The 22,080-nt window shown below is 48.0% G+C and overlaps 1 protein-coding gene across 1 annotated transcript in view; it reads right to left on the bottom strand.

Annotated features, from left to right (window-relative positions):
- Positions 1–20,870, bottom strand: part of ADAP1 (ArfGAP with dual PH domains 1) — a 53,463-nt gene extending 32,593 nt beyond the window's left edge. The window contains exons 1-3 of the mRNA XM_009641820.2: positions 20,745–20,870; positions 19,036–19,127; positions 8,289–8,371 (exon numbers count right to left, since the gene is read on the bottom strand). Of these exons, the coding sequence (XP_009640115.2) occupies positions 8,289–8,371; positions 19,036–19,124 (172 nt within the window). The 5' untranslated portion in view covers positions 19,125–19,127; positions 20,745–20,870. The remainder of the gene's footprint in view (positions 1–8,288; positions 8,372–19,035; positions 19,128–20,744) is intronic.
- Between the last annotated feature and the right edge of the window lie 1,210 nt (positions 20,871–22,080).

Raw genomic sequence — 22,080 nt, 5'->3', positions numbered from 1 at the left:
ACCCAGACACGCAGCAGCTCTGCTAGCCCAAAGCACAGCGTTTAACTGGCAATTGCTCCACGGGCTCTTTTAGGTGGCTCTAATGAGCTGTAATAGCAACTATGTCAGGTGAAAGTCCTGGTTTTCCTAAGGCAGAGAGCCACCATCCTCAGGAACAGCAATGGGAGATATTCTTCCAGTCTTTCCAAGACCGACCCTCCCATCATCGCAGCCACATCGCACCCATGTAGGGCTGGGCTGGGCTGGGCTCTCACCTCCCCTGATCCGGGCTGATGGGAACAACCCCTGCTCAGCACCTTGTCCCATCAGAGCAGGCTGTAGCACAAACGAACCGAACAGTGTCCATGCCCATCTCCCCGGGACACAGCCCTCATCCCCTGCAAAGCCCCCTCCTCTCCACAGCTCCCCTTTCCAGACCCCCAGGCGCTCTGCTAATAACTGGGAGGAGGGAGTGCTACTGGCTGGAGAAGAGGGGATGTTTTTCTGAGAGATTAAAGAATATACAGAAATAAGTCAACCTCTCAGAAACTCTCAACATATCACAATTCAAAAATAAAACCATTAGACTGGACACTTCTCATGTCAGCAATTTCTGAAATTTTCTATGCACTTTTTTTCCTCGCCCACAAATAAAAAGTGGGCAAATAAGTTTGTTAATTCTCTAATTGCATTTTGAAGTTGTGAATTCACTGATGTTGACCATTTCCTGCAAAAATTTCTGATGAAAAAGGACAAAAAGCATTTTGCGGGGAAATTCCTGACCACCTTCCCTTTGCCACAGTTCCAAGCGGCTGCGACCCTGCGGTCCCCCATCTCCTTCCTTCCCGCTGTGCTCTCATCCTCTCTTTTTGCAAACGACCACAGCTCAGAAAACGCCACCTGCCCCTGGCCACCCATCACCCCACCGACACCGTGCAACCCAGTCTCCTCTCTCCCACGCCGCATCCACCGCCGGGGTTTACTGTGTGTGTTTGCAAAGCAAAGGGGACGGCGCTGGTTCATGTATGGCTCCAGCCCTTCTGCACGAGCACCTCCGTAAAGACCATATGCATTAACATCTTAGCAAATGACACCAGGAGCCCTCGAGCCGATGCTTTATTTCCTTGCTCTGGTTGCCTGGCAGACTCCCCCCGGTGCTACGGGCTGTCTGATGGGCAATAAAACCTGTGCCCTTTTCGGTTGCCGTTAGCACCAGTCTGTTCTCCGGGTGCTGCTCAGCCCTGTAACTCAGCGGCGTGCACAGCAGAGAGAGGAGCTTTGCCTCTGAGGTTGTGAAAAAACACACGGCGGAATCGGCGTCTCTCTGACACTTGTAGCTCCCCGCTGAAACGGGGTAAGAGACAGCAGAGGATGAGGTCTGTCAGTTAAAATAATTGGGTTTTAACTGCAATGCTGCTCACCACTTTGTCTGATCGGGCCCAAAATAAACTGCATTACATCACCGCGGGTCAGACTGAACTAATAAGGGTATCTCTCTCACACAGAGAACGAACGTATTTACGTCCCATGCGTTTTCTCTAGTGCTTTGCAGAGCTCCTTCCAACTCTGCAAGTGCAGGGGAAAATTAATTCAGACTGCTGCCCAAATTATGCAAGAACCACATGGAATGCAAAGTGCGTATTAACAGATTTGACTATTTTCGGGTATTCTTTCATGTCTCATAATTTATTTTGCCATCATATTTGCAGACAAATACAAAATAACATATAAGCCAAGTAATCTTTAGGGTGTTGGCAGAAGACAGTGCAAGCAAACAGGCACCTTCAGACAAATGCTACCCTTTGTAACTACCTGGGCAAACCCAGAGTTCACCTGAATAATGAGAATAAGATCCAGTCCAAAGTGCTATAACTGCAGGAATACGAGCCCCAATCGCCTTTGACCTTGCTAATATGCCCAAAATCTTGCCTCTATTGCCCAGCTTTCTCAGTGGCTCTGGTGGAAGCTCTCAGGCCATCCAAGGCTGCAGTAACACCATATTCTTTCACTCTGCAGTCCAACGGGCCATCCCACCCAGCTGTGTAACTACCAGTCAAGTAATCAAAGACTCCTCCGACTTCCACCCTCAAGAAGAGGGTTTAAGTCTTCAGCTAGTGTAAATCTGAATTCCTCCACTGTTTTTAATGGGACCTATGACAATTTACATCAGCTGAGGAGCTCCAACCTCCCATGACTAAAGAATGAAAGCAGTGATGCTTGTTGGCATTTATTATCCTTCTCCCCTGCAAATGATGCGTTCCCATCCTGAATGCCTTTGGGAACCAAGTGTCTCAACATGAAAGATATGCAATGGCATCTGCCATGAGCAAGGGAAAACCGCTGTTCCCCAGCCCCACTGCAAGGGAATCGTACCGGCACGCAGAGCTGGTAGCAGCACTTTTTATCAGCTGTACCCTACCGTGAATCTTCTCCTGTTCCTGAATGCTCTTCCACCATCTGATAAGTCAACAGCAAGAGGATTTACTGGCCTATTTATAGGAAACCCAAGGCAGCAGCATTCGCAGCAAAGCTGCAGAAAGCTGCACTTGACGACGCTGCTGTTTGTGCCCAGTTTACCCCGTGCCTCACTGGAAAGCACCTACACCCTGGTCTAAGAGCACATAAATCATTGCTGAACTACCTCAGGCAATGCTTTCAAGGAAAGGGTGGCAACCGCTTCTGCGTAGCCCAGCATCTCTGTCTGTTGCTGGAGGTACCCATCAGCCCTCCCCACCTGCACCAGCCACATCCATCCCATGGATGGGTGCTGTCACGGTCCTAACGGTGAAGCTGAGCCATTTTTCCTGACAAACATTAAGAGATTAAACACCTGGTGTTAAGAGATCCCCCCCTTCATTTGCTACTGTTAAAGCAAAGACCTGAAGATGTGTTACCCCTGCCCACAACTCCTCCCAGGCTGGGCTTCAGCTTGTCCCAGGGCACTGATTCCTCCTGGCATCCCGGTAGTAACGAGATGGGTCCATCAGGAGCCAAAGCCAAGTTCACAGGAGCAAATGACTCCCTTCTGCTCTCTCTTGGCCACATGCACATCCCACTCTCTCGTCCGTGGCCTGAGATGCATTAGAGCAGATGCACCTTGACCGGTTTATAACATTACAGTGCTCCAGTCCTGCAAACATTTTCCCTTTTGCTTCCTCCACGTCTCCCTTGATTAAAATAAATCCATTTGATTAAGAGGAATCAAAAGCACTCAAGTGAATTAACTTTAAGCAGGACTTTTGGGAAGCACTGCTCTTACTGCTGCCTATCAACAGCGGGGGAAAGTGTCCAAGCTTTATAAAACTGATCAAAATATTTTTTAAAATTATCAAACCTTTCAATTGCCTTGAGACCCAGATCTGGACTTGGACGCCAATTACCACCACCCTCCGTTTCTGGGAGAATTCAGCACCCGTGCTCCATTAAACTCCGTTAAAAGGGATAATTAGCTGGATACTGACAGTAATTTAGCCAGTTCGTTTATCAGAAGAGATAAAGCCAACCTGAAACACGTTAATGTGAGGGTCTTAAAACCGGTATTATTCTGTGCTGCTGTGCAACAAATGTATCGCCAGCGGAAGGGACGCAGCCCACGGCGTTCGTCGGGATTGCTTGGGTGTAAATAAGGTTTTGCTTCATAAAGTCTGGCTAGGGCGAACAAATGATTTAGTTCTCATACTACAGCCAAATTAAGAGCTCAAATGTATAAAAGTGTGTAAAAGGGTGTAGCTAAGAATCGATTGTGGATCACCGAAGCATTTAATCACTGTTTTACTAATCTCCCCGCACTATCTGAACTCAGACTGACTCCTCACACTAAAATCAATGGCGCTAATATACTCATTAACGACGGCTCTTTCGGAGGAGCGAAACCATCCAAGTTTGAAAAACTGACTGGGGGCAGAGGAGCTGAAAGCTGCAAACAGCGCGTGGGCTTGTGCTCCAAGGCTTCCTGGGGGAGCAAGAAACTCTAAAAATTCCCTTACAGGAATTTCACTGCAATCTTCTACCAAGGGCAAGCAGCTGTGCCTACATGGGTAACAGCACATCCCCAAGGCGGGGACTGAACCAGGACCCATGGATCTACAGCCAGGGCTCCTCTCCGGGGTGAGGCTCGAGAGCCAGCTTCAACGCTCAGCACTGCCCGCACCGGGGGGTTCTGCCCCCCCAATGCTCAGCACTGCCCGTGCCAGGGGGTTCTGCCCCCCCAACGCTCAGCGCTGCCCGCACCGGGGGGTTCTGCCCCTCCAATGCTCAGCACTGCCCACACCGGGGGGTTCTGCCCCCCCCCCAAACGCTCAGCACTGCTGCCCACACCAGGGGGTTCTGCCCCCCCTCAACACTCAGTGCTTCCCACATGGGGGGTTCTGCCCCCCCAACGCTCAGCGCTGCCCGCAGCGAGGGCATTTGCCCCCCCCAATGCTCAGCACTGCCCACACTAGGGGGTTCTGCCCCCCAATGCTCAGCACTGCCCACACTGGGGGGTTCTGCCCCCCCATCGCTCAGCGCTGCCCACACTGGGGGTTCTGACCCCCCAACGCTCAGCACTGCCCACACTGGGGGGTTCTGCCCCCCCATCGCTCAGCGCTGCCCACACTGGGGGGTTCTGCCCCCCCAACACTCAGCACTGCCTGTGCCAGGGGGTTCTGCCCCCCCAACACTCAGCACTGCCCACACCAGGGGTTTCTGCCCCCCCAACGCTCAGCACTGCTGCCTGCACCGGGGGGTTCTGCCCCCCAAAGGGTCACTGCTGCCTGTGCCGGGGGGTTCTGCCCCCCAACGCTCAGCGCTGCCCACACTGGGGGTTTCTGCACGTGCAAAGTGCCTTTGTTTCCTATTTCTGGTTCTGCTGCCTCACATCGCTCCGCAGCTCACAAGGCAGACGCTTCCCATCGGTTCAGGGGCTACGCAAGACCTTTTGGGGCAGCTGCTGCCTTTGCAGCCCAGGCTGCCTCTTTTTTATACTCTTCACCAGCAGCTGAAGTTTGCCGCATCTTCCTGCCAGGCTTCCCTGCATGGCTATCTCAGCCCTGACCTGCACATCTGACACTCCTGTCCCAAGACTCATTTCTCCAAAGTCTGTCAGTTTGGCTGTGATAGCTTCTGCTTGGCATCTACAAGCTCCAGACAGTCTCTCCCCAAAGGATTTTCTGAAAGACATTGAATTTCTGACCAAGGTTTCATCAGGCTGCCTGGAAAAGGATGTTGCTCAAAACTATTCAAAGATAGCATTTTCTTATTTTTGATGCAATTATTGAATAAATATCAGAATGCAAAATTGCCCCTGGGATTGGAAAATGGAATTAAATCTTCCAATAAACATGAGAAAATGGATACCGACGTCTCTATTAGCAACAAAATGTTTCATGCTTAGAAACTGGTAATCTAACACCCCTCCAGGGAATTCAGAACGGTGAGAAAAAATGGTCTAAGACAGCATTAGGAAGAAAGAGAGGTACACAGCGAGACACAAACTGGGTGTGTGGGGTGGACAGGAGGGCGTCCTCGTGTCGGTCGCACCTCGGTGTGTTCGCAGGCAATTCAGGAGGTCCTTAGGGGAAAGCAAGGGCCCAGACCTTCTGCGGTTCCCAGTGGTGCTGAGCCGCCACACTGAGCCCAGGATCATCAGGCGCAGGAGGTCCACCCCACGCAGGGTACATCCTCCGAGCCACTGGAGTGGTCACTAAGCTGTATCACCCCCATTTCACCCAAGCGATACAAGACCTGTCCCAATGCACACGGGAACACCTCTGTTGGGGACACGGTTTAGTGGTGGACTTGGTAATGTTAGATTAATGGTTGGACTCGATGGTCTTAAGGGTCTTTTCGAGCCTAAATGATTCTATGATCTCCAGTGTGCTGCTTTCCTACAGGACACGGGATTTTGCCTGGGCTCCCTTCCGAAGCCACAATCCTGGGATATAACCAATTCTTGGCATAACAGCCCAAGAGCTGAAGACAACATCATCAACCACGTTACATCATGCAGTCCAGAAGAAGAAGCACCATTTGGCATGGGGTGAAGCATGGCAAAAGTCAGCACGGCAAGTTTAGTGTTTTCCCCAACTTTGTTTTGTTGTAACACCAACATGGTCACCCTAAGGAATCACAGAATGGCAAGGGTTGGAAAGGACCTCAGGAGATCATCTAGTCCAACCCCCCTGCTAAAGCAGGTTCTCCTAGAGCATGTTACACAGGACTTCGTCTAGGCAGGCTTTGAATATCTCCTGAGAAGGAGACTCCACACGCCCCCGGGCAGCCTGTTCCAGGGCTCTGTCACCCTCAAAGTAAAGCTGTTCTTCCTCATATTCAACTGAAACCTCTTATGTTTCAGTTTGTGCCCATTGCCCCTTGTCCTGTCACTGGGCACCACCAAGAAGAGTCTGGCTCCATCCTTGTGACATCCACCCTTAAGATACTTGTATGTGTTGATGAGGTCCCCTCTCAGCCTTCTCTTCTTCAGGCTAAACAAGCCCAACTCTCTCAGCCTTTCCTCATAGGGGAGAAGCTCCAGTCCCTTTATCATCCTAGTTGCTCTCCTCTGAACTCTTTCTACGAAGCTCCCCTTTGCATTCACTGTCCAGAAGAATCAATAAATGACATCCCAGTTGCACAGGTCATTTGCACGGCTCCTGCGCTGGATTTTAATGATGGTACAATTCTCAAAGACAATATACAACCTAAAAGCACTTGTACACAACCTACAAGGTGCCCACCAGCCTGCCTTCCCTTCCCCTCCTCCTCCCGAGAGCACCGTTCATTTAAAATGGTTTACCCCGCTCTCTTCTATTCTGCATCTAATGGCTTTTGAACTTCAAAGAGAGGGGAGAAAACCCTACAGCTTCACCATGCAGTTAAATATTATGCAGCCACGTTACTGAAGAATACACTGCTAAAATAAACTCCCATTTGAACTCTTCCTACAATGTTTTTCAGAGAGCTCAAAACACGCTGCCCTTCTTCCCACACAGCGCTGAAGCACCTACTTCACTTTAACCAGGTACACGCTCTTCTTGGAGCCTAAAGGACTAATCATGTGCTTAAAATTATACATTTGCCTGCAAGCACCTCGTTGAATCCGAGCTTTGACGTCTAGAAGTTGCACGGTATAAATGGGACACATTATTCCTGGGTGAACGTTATACACACGTTGGCAGATACATTCCAAAATTATCTAAGAAATCAAACTATTTGTTGTTAATAGAACATGTCCAACGCCAGCAGACCGCTTGGAAAATCTAAAATTAAAATGTGCACAATGTGCTATATATTAATATGGATACCCCCCACAGACACTACGTGCATGCCTCATGTACACAAAACAGCAGAGCAGAAATGCTCTAAACATATATTGAGAATATATAAGATTTTAATTGTGGTTTTAATAACCGCAAGCTGCTGGAGCTACCTGCTTATTATTAGTCTTGAAAAGCAGCATGAAAATAATATTTTAACCTTTCATCTGTAGCATGGTCTTTGCTAATAAAATTATCTCAGAGTCATCCAAGCACATAGCTGGTGTCAACTACTTAATATGCAGAATAAATTAAATGCCACTTACATATAGCTAATTTCATCCACTTTCATGCTGGTCTTTATGCTGGCGCAGCCACACAACGAACACGGTCAAGCCCTGCGTCTCCTCCTCAAATCCTGCCCTTCTGCAAGAAAATCGTCCGATCTCCTGCTCTACTAACCCACCCCTTTGCAAGGCCACCGGCACAACGCCCTTCGTGCTGGGAGTGCTGAAACGAGCTCTGTCACACGTGCTGGCTCTTTGCAACTGCAAACCACTGCGCATTTATTATTAAGGAGACCAGGTCCCACTGATGACACTTGAAGTATTGTGGAAAGACAGTAACAGAGATCTGGGAAGAGTGGGGGACTGGCACACTCATATACCATTAACCAAACCATGCTGACAATCCTACTTCACCTTTCCAAAACAAAAGTCACCTTCATGAACAAACACCTTTATCTCCATATCAATTCAGCTTCAGGCCTCCCGATACCAGAAACAAACTCAGTGGTACTTTATCTGCCTTGCTGGTGGTGAACGTGACGTGTTCATGGGCGTCAGCAGAAAGACTCTTGATAACGGATTTATTTCCACGAGGTATTAAAATTCCTGATATTACCAATCAAATACAGGGAATGCCAGGAGGGATCTTTCCCAAAAGACCCCACTTTGTCCTCCTATTTAGTGACATATAGCAATCATTAATACACAGAACATACAAACAGAGATGAAAAAATGGAAGGTGCTGGACATAAAAAAAAACTTGTCTGCCAAAAATGTCTTTCACTACCTGCGGAATAAGGCTCCTGCTTCTCGCTGTGAATGAACTCTTTTCGTTCATATTTGGCTCTGATCCACTGTTCCCGCAGCAGTCTGGAAAAAAAAAAATACAAAGAAAAGGAAACATGGTCCAAGATACACTAAGGAAGAATCCAGAATCATTAATTCTTCAGTCAAAATACAAGTGTGATTTAAAAGTCTTCCAGAAATTGCATTGTACAGCCTGGCGTCAAAGGTTTCTTCTGTTTACTGTTGGACAACAATAAATCATTTCCTTCTACATCCAATTTTATTGGAAACCTATTTAATAAAATTTACAGATTTAGCAGAATAGCCCGTTCCCACCCACCCAATCAGGCTCTGTACAAAATTCCCTCAGTATATGAATGATTTTAAACCTAATTTCCTCAGACTACATTCTTCAGTAAATGAAAAAAACAACAAACTGCATACAAAAGAAAAATCTTTGCCCTGAAGGTATCAGTATGGAAGCAGAAATCTGAGTATGCCCTGTGCGATGCATGTACACGATGGCCTTTCGGCAGTCAAAGCTGGAGAGACATTGCCTCCTTATCACGCATGGGCAGTTATTAAAAAAAACTGTGATGCGTCAGGTTAAAATTATACTTATAACGACGAGGGGAAGCCCAGCCCAAGGATGGGTGACACTCATGACTCTGTAAACACGAAGCGTGCTGCAGTGTGCCATGCATCTCCCAAACCAGGAGCAACAGGAGTTCAAGCAAGAGGTGACCTCTTCAAAATCAAAGGGAAGTAGGATGGGTCATATCCCGGGCCCTGGCCAATCTCTTGGAAGGAACTGGGGTGTGAAAAGTGAAAAAGCCTCAAAAAGATCAAGAGAACATGTCTGGGTAAGGATGCAAGGGCTGAGCCCTGCAGAACACGGGACCCAAACACCAGAGAGTGGCGAGAACCCACCTGGCAGAGCTCTTCCAAACTCAATAGTTTGTACTGCTAAGTCTAAGAAAGAAATCTTTGATGCATGGCAGGAAACACGCCTATTACCAAGTCCTTTACTTTTCAGTTGAAAAGATACCAACGATTTATACACCAAGACCTTAATTTCCAAAAAGGAAAAAATACCCCAAAGATTATAAATACTTTTTTGCTATTCTATTTTAGGATAGCATGAATGCTGGAACTAATGAAGTAGTTTAGACCTAGACTATGCTAGGAATTGCTTCAAACCATCTTTAACTGCACTTAGTTCTTAATTGCCCTAGAACCTTAAATAGCCCAAGCAGGCAGAAATCAGACACAGAAATAAAAGCAGGTATCATCCCAGCTTCACAGCAGACATTTCAAAGTGGCCTACACCAATGACAGTAAAAGATCCCCCAGCACTGCGCGTACTCTGTAAAACCCATCACACTTCAACACATCAACGTCTCTGCCAATGAAAACTGTTGATATGCTTAATTCCCTTGTCTTTTTTTGCTGACTATGCAAATGTAATGCTACCCTTTCAGCAGACACTTTCCAGAAATGCTCAAAGAAGAGTACTAACATTGCTTATGAAAATTCATCTGCAGGTACAGCAAACACATTCATCAAATCTGCAAGACACTATTCAACAAGAACTGTGGCTGCAATTGGTTTCCTGGCAGTAAAGGAGGAAATAATTACATATATTTTGCCCTACTCATTGTTCCATCTCCTTGGTTGGGGCACCGGCCTTCTCCCACAAGGCTTGGGGAGCACCATAGCTTCCCTGCACCCAAAACCCAACTGTGAGCTTCTGCTGTAACAGAAATAATGCACCAACTCTGCCTTTCCCCCTTCTGTTCCTGTTTTCATGACTGATCTTTAGTTGTTACACACACATCTGCAAGTTTGACTGTGAACTCTGAAGATGAACACCCATCTCCCTTCTGCCGTCACCCTGCGCTATGCTCTGGTTTGGGTACAGCTCATCTTCAGTTATCTCAGGAGGTTCAGATGCGTTTTGTCACAGTGTGCAAGGGGGCTCTTCTGGGCTGAGCAGGATGCTCTTTCTGGATCTGATATCCACCACAGCAGCCTGCAAACGTAGAAGGCTGATGACCCAAATGGTAGCGCTTAATTGCCTGTTTCTGTACTTCTGCTGCTCATCAACAAAGCCACCAAAATTTAATCATAAAATCAACACAAATACTTCAATTTGTTACCCTTCCTGCAATTTTTCCAGCTCGGCTGCTGCAGACAGCTTGTTATCACCATAGCCAAACTTGGACCTTTTCAACAAGACGATTAGGGATTTAACTAGAAGCAAGCAAATGCACGCACCCTCGGCTCCAGCTGACTTCAGTGGAATCCGCAGGAGCTGCAGCTGTCCCGAGCCACGGAAAGTCAGCCTTCCACTACAAACGCTTAAATACAGTATAAATTAAGATTCACGGGCAGCCATGGGAACACGCTCCTGCCGTATAATGCGGAGGGCACAAGAGATGCGCTCTGCTGGCCTGGCGCCTGGGGGAACACCGCTCCGCAGCGACTTATTTCCCGTGACGCTGCCAACAGCAGTGCTTCGGTATCCCCACAGCTTCTGTGCAAGGCAGCGCGCATCGGGCAGCCATGAGGCACCTCGCCCGAAGGAGCACCCTGAGAAGCTGCAAAATGCTCTCAATCACCTCTCGCAGCGTTTGGGCCAGAACATGAGCGGCTCCGACGGCAGCTCCCAGGGCAGACAGGGCTCCAGCCGTGCTGCTTTCCCAGCTCACAGCAAGCACTTTCTGACAGTTCACACGTCCTTTCCCTTTCCTCATCATCACAAACCCAGGCTCTTTCAGGAATAATTTCCTAAAAACCAAGATACACCAAGAGCTGCCCACAGTTAGGACACAACTCAGCAAAAGGCCAGTAGCTGCAGCTTCTGCCCAGTGGTTATTTATAGAAAGCAGAACAACCCCAGCAAAAGAAACTGAAACAAAAACCCATCGAGGATGGTGAGGAGTCCAGCATCTCCCTTCAATGCTACAGAGAAGTTGAGCAGGGGCTTGACCACACTCACTTTCATGGGCTGGAGGCAATCCTGCCATAAAAAGCTGCTCTTGAGTCTGGCATTAAACCCTAGTTTCACTGGTGCATCTTGCATGAATTTAAACAGGAGCAGGAATTTGCTCAGATCTAAGGGATCTGAGAGCAACTGGAGGGCAGGGACCATCCAGAGGTCCCTCAAGCCATACAGTCTTCTCCACTATTTTCAGTGGACTTCAGACCTGATCTCCATTTCAGGCATGCCTTCAGGGGCCTTTTAAAGGTCTGTTGCTATGTTTTAGTTTAAATGTGTTTTTCCTAAGGTGAATATGTATGTAAATAACCTGGGGCAGACATCAACACACCAAATACAGGACCCTCCATCCAAACCCCTCCTTTGATTTTAACAGGAGTTGTGTGAACAGAAAGGACTGTAGCAACAGCCTCATGGTATTTTATTGCATTTCTGCTGATGGGTGGGATAATGTAGCAAATACGCCGCTCATGTTTGTTAGAAAAATATAAGTGCATCATTCCTAAACTGCAGAGATGCACAGCTTTCGGGATCAACCCCAAAAGCTTTAACAGCCCACCTAAAGTCTGGCAGGCTGCTGGTTACAGGGAATGTGTCATTTTTGGCAATTAGAACAGAAAGGTCTTTGTAATTATCAAGATAAAAACCTGGGAGCAAAGAACAAAATAAAATAACAAAAAACAAAAAACCCACACCAAAACCCTAAGGAAAAACCCCATTTCCAACAGAGTAAGGGAAAATTCATCTCCTGAATGGAACGGGACTGGGCTGCACCGGGGAGGCGGCAGGTCCAGAGGCTGACAAAGCACCGCCAACACCAAGAGCTCCAAATCTCATTTTAGGTACTTGTTTGCTTGCCTGGCCACCCACATGAAATCAAGTGCTCTCTGTCAAAGCGCCAGCAAGGAGGGTTTTAGTAGAAGCCAGTGGAGCCGTTTTATCTTGGTCCCACATACTCAAGCCTTATGCTCGCAGCAAAAAACACCACGGCAAAAGCTGTTCAAGCAGTTTTATATCAAACTGTGGCTGCGTGGCTTCACTGCGCTCTGCGGAGGAGCGCTGGCCAGCCAAATTCATAGGCTCCAATTTACTGCTACCCCAGACCCTCAGCTGGGCTGGCTTTCCTAGGGTGCACCACGGTGCACTGACCACAGACGCTGCATGGCTGCTATGGCTTTTTGGAGATGTACGACAGACAAGAGGCCCTAGCCAGAGGTGAAAGTGGCTCGAAAGACATCAAACACCATCTGCTACCACCCTCTGATTGCATCTTTGTGAGCCACCATCAAGTCCAACAAAGACAAAAGAAATTAATGTCATCCAGGAATACCATTTCCAAATTCATAGCGTCTGGAATTTGTCAGAGCTTTTTCCAGCAAAAAAACAATCTGCTTTCCACAGGCAGCTCTGTGGACGCAGCTATGCCAAGTTTCTGTCAAACAACTGTTTTAATGAAATTTTAAGTCCGAGTCCAAATTTTTGCTCAGACTGCAAGGAGAGCCACTGCAGTGTAGACTAAAAGCCTGCCTAGCTTCATGCTCTGCCTCCGCATCCAGTTAAGTCCTCACTGAGAGGACTTGCTTTTAAATGGCTTTGGGGAGGCAGGAGACAGCTGGGGGGCTTCTTCCAGGTGTCCCATGCATCACCCTGGCTTGCGGAGCCCCGGGAGCAATGTGCCATCCACCCCCACCAAGACCAGTAGCCAACAGCAAGCTTCTGGAGGACAGCAAGAGACAGGGAGGGGGTTTGGCTATCAAGGCATAAAAATCTTGCATTATGGATTTGAAGATGTTAAAGCCAAATTTGAGTATGCAAAATGATAATACCCTCAGTTAAAAAGCTCACTGGTTCCTTTTTTCTTCGGTTGTTTTACATGCACGGTCCAGTTCACCATGACACCATTTTTCAGAATGGTTAAACACAGATTAAAAACAAGTAGGAAAGAGCCTGTGTTGGTACTATCTTAACCTTGTAGCAATTTCCTTTCGATATTAAAGGAATTTATATGAATTAACAGGCTTACAAGCTAACAACAAAAAGAAAAATGAATGACAAGACGAGAAGACCCTGCGGCTGGTTGGGACTGAGGAGTGGGTAGATCTCAGGCGCTCAGCTGACAGCAGAGCGATGCTCAGGCAGAGACCTCCCAAGGCTGGGTGCCCAGTTTGAGCCGCCACAGGAGGCTCCACCACTGGGGAACTGATGAGCAGCCACTCTGAGAGGCCACGCTGCAGCACCTCAAGCTTTGCACCCAAGACATCACACACTTTTGAAAGCCATGGATGTAAAATCTGAAGGCCCTTATTAGTAAGTAGGAGCCTGAGCACAACACTCAACTTCAATGCTTAATGTCCAGAGGGGTAAAGAAGTTTATCCATAATGTACCAGCAAAAGGAGGTGACAGAGAAAGAGGAGACCAGGTGAGAAGTTTGCCTCCTTGACCATCACTATGCCCCATGCATGGCGGGGGGAGGGCACCAGACTGACCTTCAGACACCAGGCTCAGACAGCAACTCCTCTACCAAAGGAGCCAAACTTTAAACAATAAAGTGAGGGGAAAACAAAAAATCCAGGGATTTATCAGGCAATTTTCTCTCCACACATTTTAATCGTACCATAATACAATGAGCCACTTCTGCTAATAACTGTTCTTGTTCAGATGACTATATAGATGACTCCTCAAGATGTGAGCATCGCTGGGATACATCCTCTCCCTGACTGATGTCTCATCTTGTTCCAGATAAGACAACCACCCAGTATAACTCATGCCATTTCATTCTGCCCCATTTTTTCCTACCAAGGTACTCAAATGTACTTGCAGTCAGTATATTTAAGTGTTCTGCATAAGGAGCAGATGCAGCTCCCACTTATCCAAGCACAGAGAGAGGAGCAGAGCTCATACACAGTTCTGCAGAACGGTGCTCTGTGTTCCCGAATCAAGCAAGAAGGCAACAGAAAATGACGTTAAGTATTGGGCAGGGACATGGATGTACTTCCAGTACTGCAAAAGCCCAGTAAGAGCTTGTCTCCATCATCTTCTATTAGTTTTCAGCCAAGCGTATGGCTGAACAAAGCCTTTTTCCTTTGCTTTTACTTAAAAGTGATGCTTGCCCCTGTTGCTCACTGGCGACTCAAAAACTCAACCATGTGCTTGCAGTGCATCTGCCCCAGAAAAGGCTGTTTCACAGTCTGCTGCCATGGTGTACAAAGCTGGGCTGTGACCACTCGTGACCATGCAAAGAGGGTTTTTGTGGTTTAAATTCCCCACCCAAGGCTCTTTGGGCCAATGCTGCGGTGGTTCAGGAACATCCCATAGTCTGGGATTCATTTCAGCCTCAGGAACTACTCAGTGATACAGAAGTTGGCTGCTCTGCTCACTGCTCCTGATGCATGGGCTAAGTCGCTGGCAGACAGAAGATGAGAGGAGAGAAGGGGATTTTTTGGGGGGGGGAGTTAGGTGGTTTTTTCGCCTATGCACAGCTGGTAAATTTTCCCTGGGCAATTCCAGAGCACCCCTCCAACTTCTCTAACCTTCACCAAGTGTCTGACAGAGCCAGGAAGCCACAGTGGGGTTTCTGGAGGAAGCAGAAGCCAGATGCAGCAGGCAAACACCACGTATTTCCCAAGGAGTCAAACACAACCTCGTAGGCAAGAAATAAAAAAGACAAGCTGGCACTGCAGCACTTCTTCCCTCTTGCTCTGAACTTTGCAACTCTTCAAGCAACCGAAGTAGAGGGACTCCAGAAGTAGCATTACAAAATTAAGAAGCTTCAAACGAACAAAGAGCCTGTCCTCATTACGGCCCGCACGTCAGCATCCTGCCGCACCGAGTCTGAGGGCAGCTCCCACAAAGCCTGCCCAGCCGCTGCCGCCAGCCAGCATGGGTTATCGTAATTAGAAGCACCAAAATCTTTTGATGCTGCAGAACGTGGGTCGGCACACAACGGCACGGTGCCAGCGCGGGATGGAGGTGTCATCCATCGCGACGCTACCCGGGGCTGCGAGCTGAGAACAACTCGTGCTATTGCAGTGACTGGACTGCAGCGAGGTGGGGAGAAAGCTAAATATATACCCCTTTAAAAAGCAGCACTCCCCTGCTCTTGTTTAGCATGTATCTGTTGAAAGGCACAGAGAGCCTCTAACTAGAGAAAGAAAAATACAACCTGGCACACCATCCTCAGAACATTCCCAATACGCAACATACCCACAGCTGCTCATACTGCAGCAGTGGCAGGAGCAGATCTGTTACTGCAAGAGGTCGCATCTATCCCGACGCACCCTGCTGCTATTGCCGAGACCCAGCAGCGCCGTGCCGGAGAACACCTATGTGAGCAGAGTTCCAGGCTCAGTCCAGAAATCAGGGCATCCAGGCTGAAAATTGCCCCAGGCACAAGCTGGGAGCACAAAAGGGACAGAAAATGGCCTTCCAGCCGCTTGCAGGAAGACTAACCTTGCCTCATCCTCCCAGTCAATCAATCAATAAATCACAAAAAGGAACAACAACAACAAAAACCCCTTCACCCTCCTGCTCCTGTTTCTCACCCAGCAACGTGCCTCTCCCCCCCAGCGCCGGGAAGGGCGGCTGGAGCTCAGCCACCGCTCGGCAAAGTTCCCCGGAGTGCAACTGCACCACAGGATGGAGGAAGAAAAATACCGTAGCGGCCAAGCCCTAGCTGCATTATCAAAGGAAGACAAACCACCCGAGCACAGAACCAGCCGCAGACATTTCTGCCAGCCCGACAGAAGGAATGAACATGCTTGTGGGCTTTAAGCTGCCTGAGCCGCAGGGCGAGCTTTCCCTCTTGCTCAGGCTGACCCGTGCAAGGAGAGTTGGGTGCGATTTGCACCCAGACCTCGGGACACCCCAAGCGGCAGAGGGACCTGTCCCACCTCCAGCCAGGCTCCCCCAGCACGAGCTCTGCACCCACTCAGGCAGGGACGGGGCATGGAAAAGAACCAGGACTTTTCTCCTGAACAACTGGAATATCCAATAGGCCCCTGCCCTGTAAGGACAAAACAGCAGCTAAGGCTGGCGTGCAACATCTAATTGAATTTAACTGAGACTTAAGAGTAAACAAAATTAAAATCTCCCCAGAATTGTGTTTCTCCTACCAATGACAGCTAGGTGAAAAATCTTGCTTCTCCATCCCTAACATCACAAGTACGTGCAAGTCTCAAAATGGCACAGCCGACTGCTGGGATTTTGGAGCTCAGTGCTACAAACGCGGTACTGGATCCTCTCAGGACCACGACCGTTCACGAGAGCTGCCTGTTCACCACGGACGGCATCCACCGCCCAGCAGTGGCAGAGCCAGCAACTTCTGCCATCGGGGGAGCATGGAGAGCTTGGGGGGCTCTTCTTCCTTGTATCACGGAGACGCTAAGGAGAAGGCAAAGGAAATAAGCACGAATAACGTGCTTAACAAAAGACTTTTTATTTCAGCCCAACTCCGTGGAGAAGCAAGAGGGAAATTATCAGTGATTTTCCCTTTGTAGATGCACCATCTTAGAAAGTGCAATCTATTTACACAGCAAGATGCAAAAAGCAGTTGATGCACAGGGATGAGAAGGATGCTGGAGCCATCTGCAAGGGGCACCGCAGACCCCACAGGGATGTTGAGACATGCGTCACTGGCCACCAAATCCTGCAGCAAGAGGCCCATCTGTCCTTGGGCTGCAAACTCTGCTGGTCAGGGGAGAAAGAGGCAGGATTTGGGGCATGGAGATGGATGGGTCAATGTCACACCAGAGCCTGCAGGAAAGTAAGAAGCCTCGCCTGTGTTAGGTGAGCAGCAATCCCGTTGTCTGGGTGTGGACAGGCAGGTTTTATCCTTGACTGTCACAAGGCAAGTGCCCTCCACCTCCTCCAGGTTTGAGGCATCATTTTTCCATGAGTCCTTACTAAATCACAGCCCTGACTTTTCAGATCTTCATCCACGCAAGCACTTCTGACTGCCCAGGAAACCCCACATGAAGCATCTTCCCCACCTTCCCAAAGCCAGGACCCAGGGGTGATGCTTGAAGGCCAGTTCAAGGTGGGAGGAGAACCTCAAAGGTCCTAAACTCCCAGCATGGTCAAACATCAGTTTTTTCCCCTCTCTCTGCCTTGGGAGACAGGGTTGAAAACAAACAAAAAGTCATTTTGCTAAAGCTGTTTTTCTGAAATGAAGAAAAAAAAAAACAAACCCAACCAAACAGCAGTGCTGCCAGGTTCAGCTGAATTTACACCATCTCCTCCCCTGGCCCTGGGGGATCGCACTGGCTGGGAGCACCTTCCCGGCGGCTTCTCCTTGGGCTCCCTCCCACGAAGGCAGAGGTGTTCCAGCAATAGGAAAGGTAAGAGGCTGGGGCTTTTTTCCCTTGAGAAAAATAATCCTAACAAGATAATCACAACGCACTCAGCGTGCCCCGCCACAATACACAGTGGCTTTGCCAGTCCTCAAACCACTTCTGTACTTGTCGGAATGGTGGAAGCTGCTGCCAGAAGGCATTTTAGATCAAAACTAAGATCTGAGAACACTGCATAATTGGATGGGATTTTTTTTATTGTCAGGCCAGGCAGTGCTGCTCACACCTGGGCATCCCCAGGTTTGGCATTTGAGCATCATCAAATCGTGGGTAACATCGTCAAATCGTGGGCACTTCACAGGCCTGTTGCCTGTCCTATAACGGGCTTTTTGCATGACGTAGGAAGACAATAACTCTTTCTAATAGCTATTACAAGAAGATTAGAAATATAAAGTCACCTCTAGGATGAGCATAGGTATTCATGAACCCTTTGGCCCACCTTCAGTATTATTTCACATTTGGGGGACAGCAGAGCCTTCCCACTCGCAGGCCAGTATCTCACGCAGGGTGCCCCATGAACCCTTCCAGTACTTCTGTTTTGGGCACCTCTTAAAACGCTTGGATACACCACCCGGCTGCCGAGAGCCCCACACGCTGCTTTCACACACACACCACCGCCACGCTGCTGACCCACAGCTCCCCCTTCATCTGGTGACACCCTGTTAAAGCAGCGATATCGGGAGAGATCTTGGGGACCAGGGCACACCAGTTTGCTAATGCTAAAGTACTAGCTCTGGAAATTACGCCCTCCAGACCCTCTGCAAAGACTGGTTTTACGAAGATACAAAACCCCCTGGACTGGACCCTAAAAACCAATTTCAGTTCGTCTTGTTGCTCCCTGGATGGTACAGCACGTTCTGGCCGCTCGGCCCTCTTGGTCTACAGAGTCTACCCCAGCTTCCTGGAAAGGTTTACTCTATGCCATATGGGAGACAGTATCTTGTTCACCTCTTCACAGAGGACATTATTTGTCACTTAAGCAGAAAAAGAAAATCCACCACTTAGGCACTAAAACACAGTATTTTTGTATTACAAGTAACCTAGCATCTCACATAGCAAATAAGCAGGTTCTGGTTTGATGCAGAAGGAAAGGCAGAGGAAATCAATGGGTAGAAATTGGCATTTGTGTAGCTTTAGAAACTTGGAAGAGTCTGGGGAACAGACAAACTATTGACTTCCCTGCATCATCTCAACTGTACTTATTAAATAAGATCCCACACGTAGTATAAACTCTACCATATGCGTGCAGAAGAACAAAGATTTTCAGAGCCTTTCATAAATGAAACCTCCTTTGCGGCTAGAAAAAAAAATACGTGTATCATCCTGAAACTAAAATATTACAGAGGCTGCAGCTGCACAAACAAATAAATGGTGTTTACCAGCAAAGGTATTTACTTACTGACAGTCAAGAAAGGTTGGCTTGTAATAAAACGGTGGCATTTTAGATTCGTATTTTGCTTTTGCTACATTGTTTCCATTTGAGGCCATAAACTGTGAAAAGAAGAGAAAAAACAGAAAGCATTAAAAAACGTTAATGATATTTTCCCTTGCCCTCTTTTGTTTATAGAGAGAAATAAAATTATTGGGATGGGCCTCCATTCACTTGCCGAGGTTTCCCCAGGACTGTGCGCAGAAGGGATGCTGTAAAGGCTGTGCCGGCAAGCCAGGGCTCAGAAACCAATATTGGTTATCATTGCCAGGGCTCCTCCAGCTTAATACAACACTGGGGACAGGTCCGTGTCCCCATCCCACATGCCCGATCCCCACTGGTCCCCACAGGAGCAGAAGGCAGCACGTGGTGGCATTTCCCACTCACAGGCACGGGAACGAGATGGTTCCCAGGGAATCCAGCACAAAAATTAGGCAACCAGAGGGCAAAGCCCGACGCTAACTTTAAATCTCAAGACACCCTTTGCTTTGGATCACATCACTTGTTCTGACAGGATAATACTATTTTTGCAAAGCCATGCCAGCAACCTCAGAAAGGAGCTTCAAGAATTAAAAAAAAAAAAACCAAAAACAAAAAAAAAAACCCCAAACTGATAGATAAATAAATAAATAAATTCTATCTGCCCTGAGAGCCCTCCTTTCTTCCTGATCTCTTATAAAAATGGCTAGTTGAGAACTCTGCGAACAAAACCACGTACCTCCCTATTCATAAATTTTATTTAATGAAAATTACTTTATAAATGTAAAAAATCCATCCTTTTCCAGGCAGCCATGCTCAATATGTTTTGTCTTGTATCAAAAGCCAAGCACACAAGCAGAACAACCAGCTAAGCTTTTTCTCCCCCAAGATTTCTTTTTCATTATTTTAATGTTTTTGAGTTTCTCCGTTTACATATTCAATCTATTCTCAAAAAAAAAAAACCAAAAACAAAAAAAAAAAATCAGAAAATCCATGGAAAATCCATGCAACACAAAGGCTTCTTTTCCTCATAAAACACATGACTTCATGAGCTGTGGCTTTCAGAAAAACCTCAAATCTGCAACATCCAAGACAAAGATCAATGACTAATAGCGTTCTTCACACCTTTAAAGATGCCAGTAGTCTAAGCAGGTTTCCTGGGTAGGCTTGCCTTTAGCAACATCACGCAAACCTACGCAGATGTGCTGAATAAACAGAGAATTTATACTGTGAGGGTTCAGTTCTTCAAGATGCGAGTTTAAGAGTCTTCAACGCGAAGCGGAACAACAAAGCCAGAAACAGCCAAGCTAGGCAGGGGTGGCAGACTACAGGTCTAGCCTACAGCCTAGTCTAGGCGAGAGGTAACGTGAGAAGTGGAAAGCAATTCATTTAAAATTAGTAATTTCTACACACTCTATTTAATTGATTTGTTTATAGGTGTGGGGGAAACCCTCACAACTTCTTCATGAAATGGCTATTCCACTTTTCCACCAGCATCGTGGACCTCATTCCCACACTCAGGAATTCCTAACTTCTTCATGAAATGGCTATTCCACTTTTCCATCAGCATCGTGGACCTAGACATGCTTTCGGAAACCACCTTTGCTGTGGCAGCTTTAGGAAGGACTCTGCTTTACAGCTTTGCTGGTAAAATGCAGCGACCCAAACTCACTGGTACTTCAAGCCTCAGATGCACGTACCTCCACTTGAGCATCATCCCAGTCATCCAGACGGACCGACTTCACTTTGCTGACTTGGGGAATATTGCGATGGATTCCTGAACAATTCAAGCAGATGAAGATCCCTAGGCTGTGGGATGCCCAGTCCGGGTCTGAAAGCAAGAAGGAAAGAGAGAATTGCACCGGGCTGGTCTACGGAATTCAGCGCAGGAGGAAGGAGAGATGGGGCAGGACAGGGCACGGCAGGGGAGTTCAGGAGTCACCAGGTCAGAGTCCCCTGATTTCAAAGGCATCAAATAAATACACAAACAAAATAAAGATATGTGTTTGTTTACATTGATAGTTAAACCAATTACACTAACAATTAACAGACTTGCAATCTCAGGTGCAGCAGTTATTCACAAAAACTCAATATACAGGCAACCGCGTGTACCCGAGACCTCCCATATTCACTCCATGCTCATACCAAGAGAGGAGGTGAATGCCCATCTTCTGTCAGCAAATCCCACCCAACGAGCACCGTGTGGAACAGAAATTGCACAATTAAAGCAAACAGCTCAGGGAAACAGCTACGCTGCTCCTTTGCCTTGCTATTTTTTATTTTATTTATTTATTATTTATTTTGCAGTGGGCATGCTCCACGGAGAGACTTTCCTCCCGCAGCTATGGCTGCCCGGCAGCCCAGCCCTCCCTGCCAGGAGGTTTCCAGCCCTTGCCCTAATGGAAAAATGCCGCCAGCGGCGGCTCTGTACTTTCTCCGAGCAAAGCCACGCGCTGTTTACAGCCCCGAGCTGACGTCTCACACAAAGCATTTTCGACGCAAGTCCTTTGCCTCCAAATTCCTCCTCGGGAGATACACTGCCCGAAGTGCGGGGAGACGGAGACGAACCAGAGGAGCACAAGGGCCGGGGGCAGGACACATCCACCCGTGTCCCTGGCACTGTCTCGCTGGTAAGGCCGATACAGGGATCTTTGTTTGAACTCTGACTAGCAAATGTCAGCGCCTGCTATTACAGCTGCACCCCAGCAGAAAGAGCTTCCCTTTCCCTGCAAGTCGCCAAGTCAGCCACTAAATCATCCTCCTCCCCCCAACAGAGGTCCCTTCACCCCATCCTCCCCCAAACCCGCCCCATGGCATCGGGCTGTCAAGGGGTAAGGGCAGGTCTTCCCTTCTCGCCAACTGTCGTAATTTGTTTATTCCCCCACAGTAATTACGCTAAACACTCGCTCCTCGCAGCGCACCAATTATTTATAAAGCCAGGGAGCATGCTTTCTCCTCCCGACACGTATTTAATGGTCTGGCTAGGTCAGTGCAGCGGGTGCAGGCTGGCGCGGGGCAACGCAGTGCCTCTGCACG

The sequence above is a fragment of the Egretta garzetta genome, unplaced genomic scaffold (genome assembly GCF_000687185.1).
Source record: "Egretta garzetta isolate BGI_Z169 unplaced genomic scaffold, ASM68718v1 scaffold57, whole genome shotgun sequence".
NCBI lineage: Eukaryota > Metazoa > Chordata > Aves > Pelecaniformes > Ardeidae > Egretta > Egretta garzetta.
The sequence above is the reverse complement of the archived record's forward strand: the minus strand, read 5'-3'. Positions and strand labels throughout refer to the sequence as shown.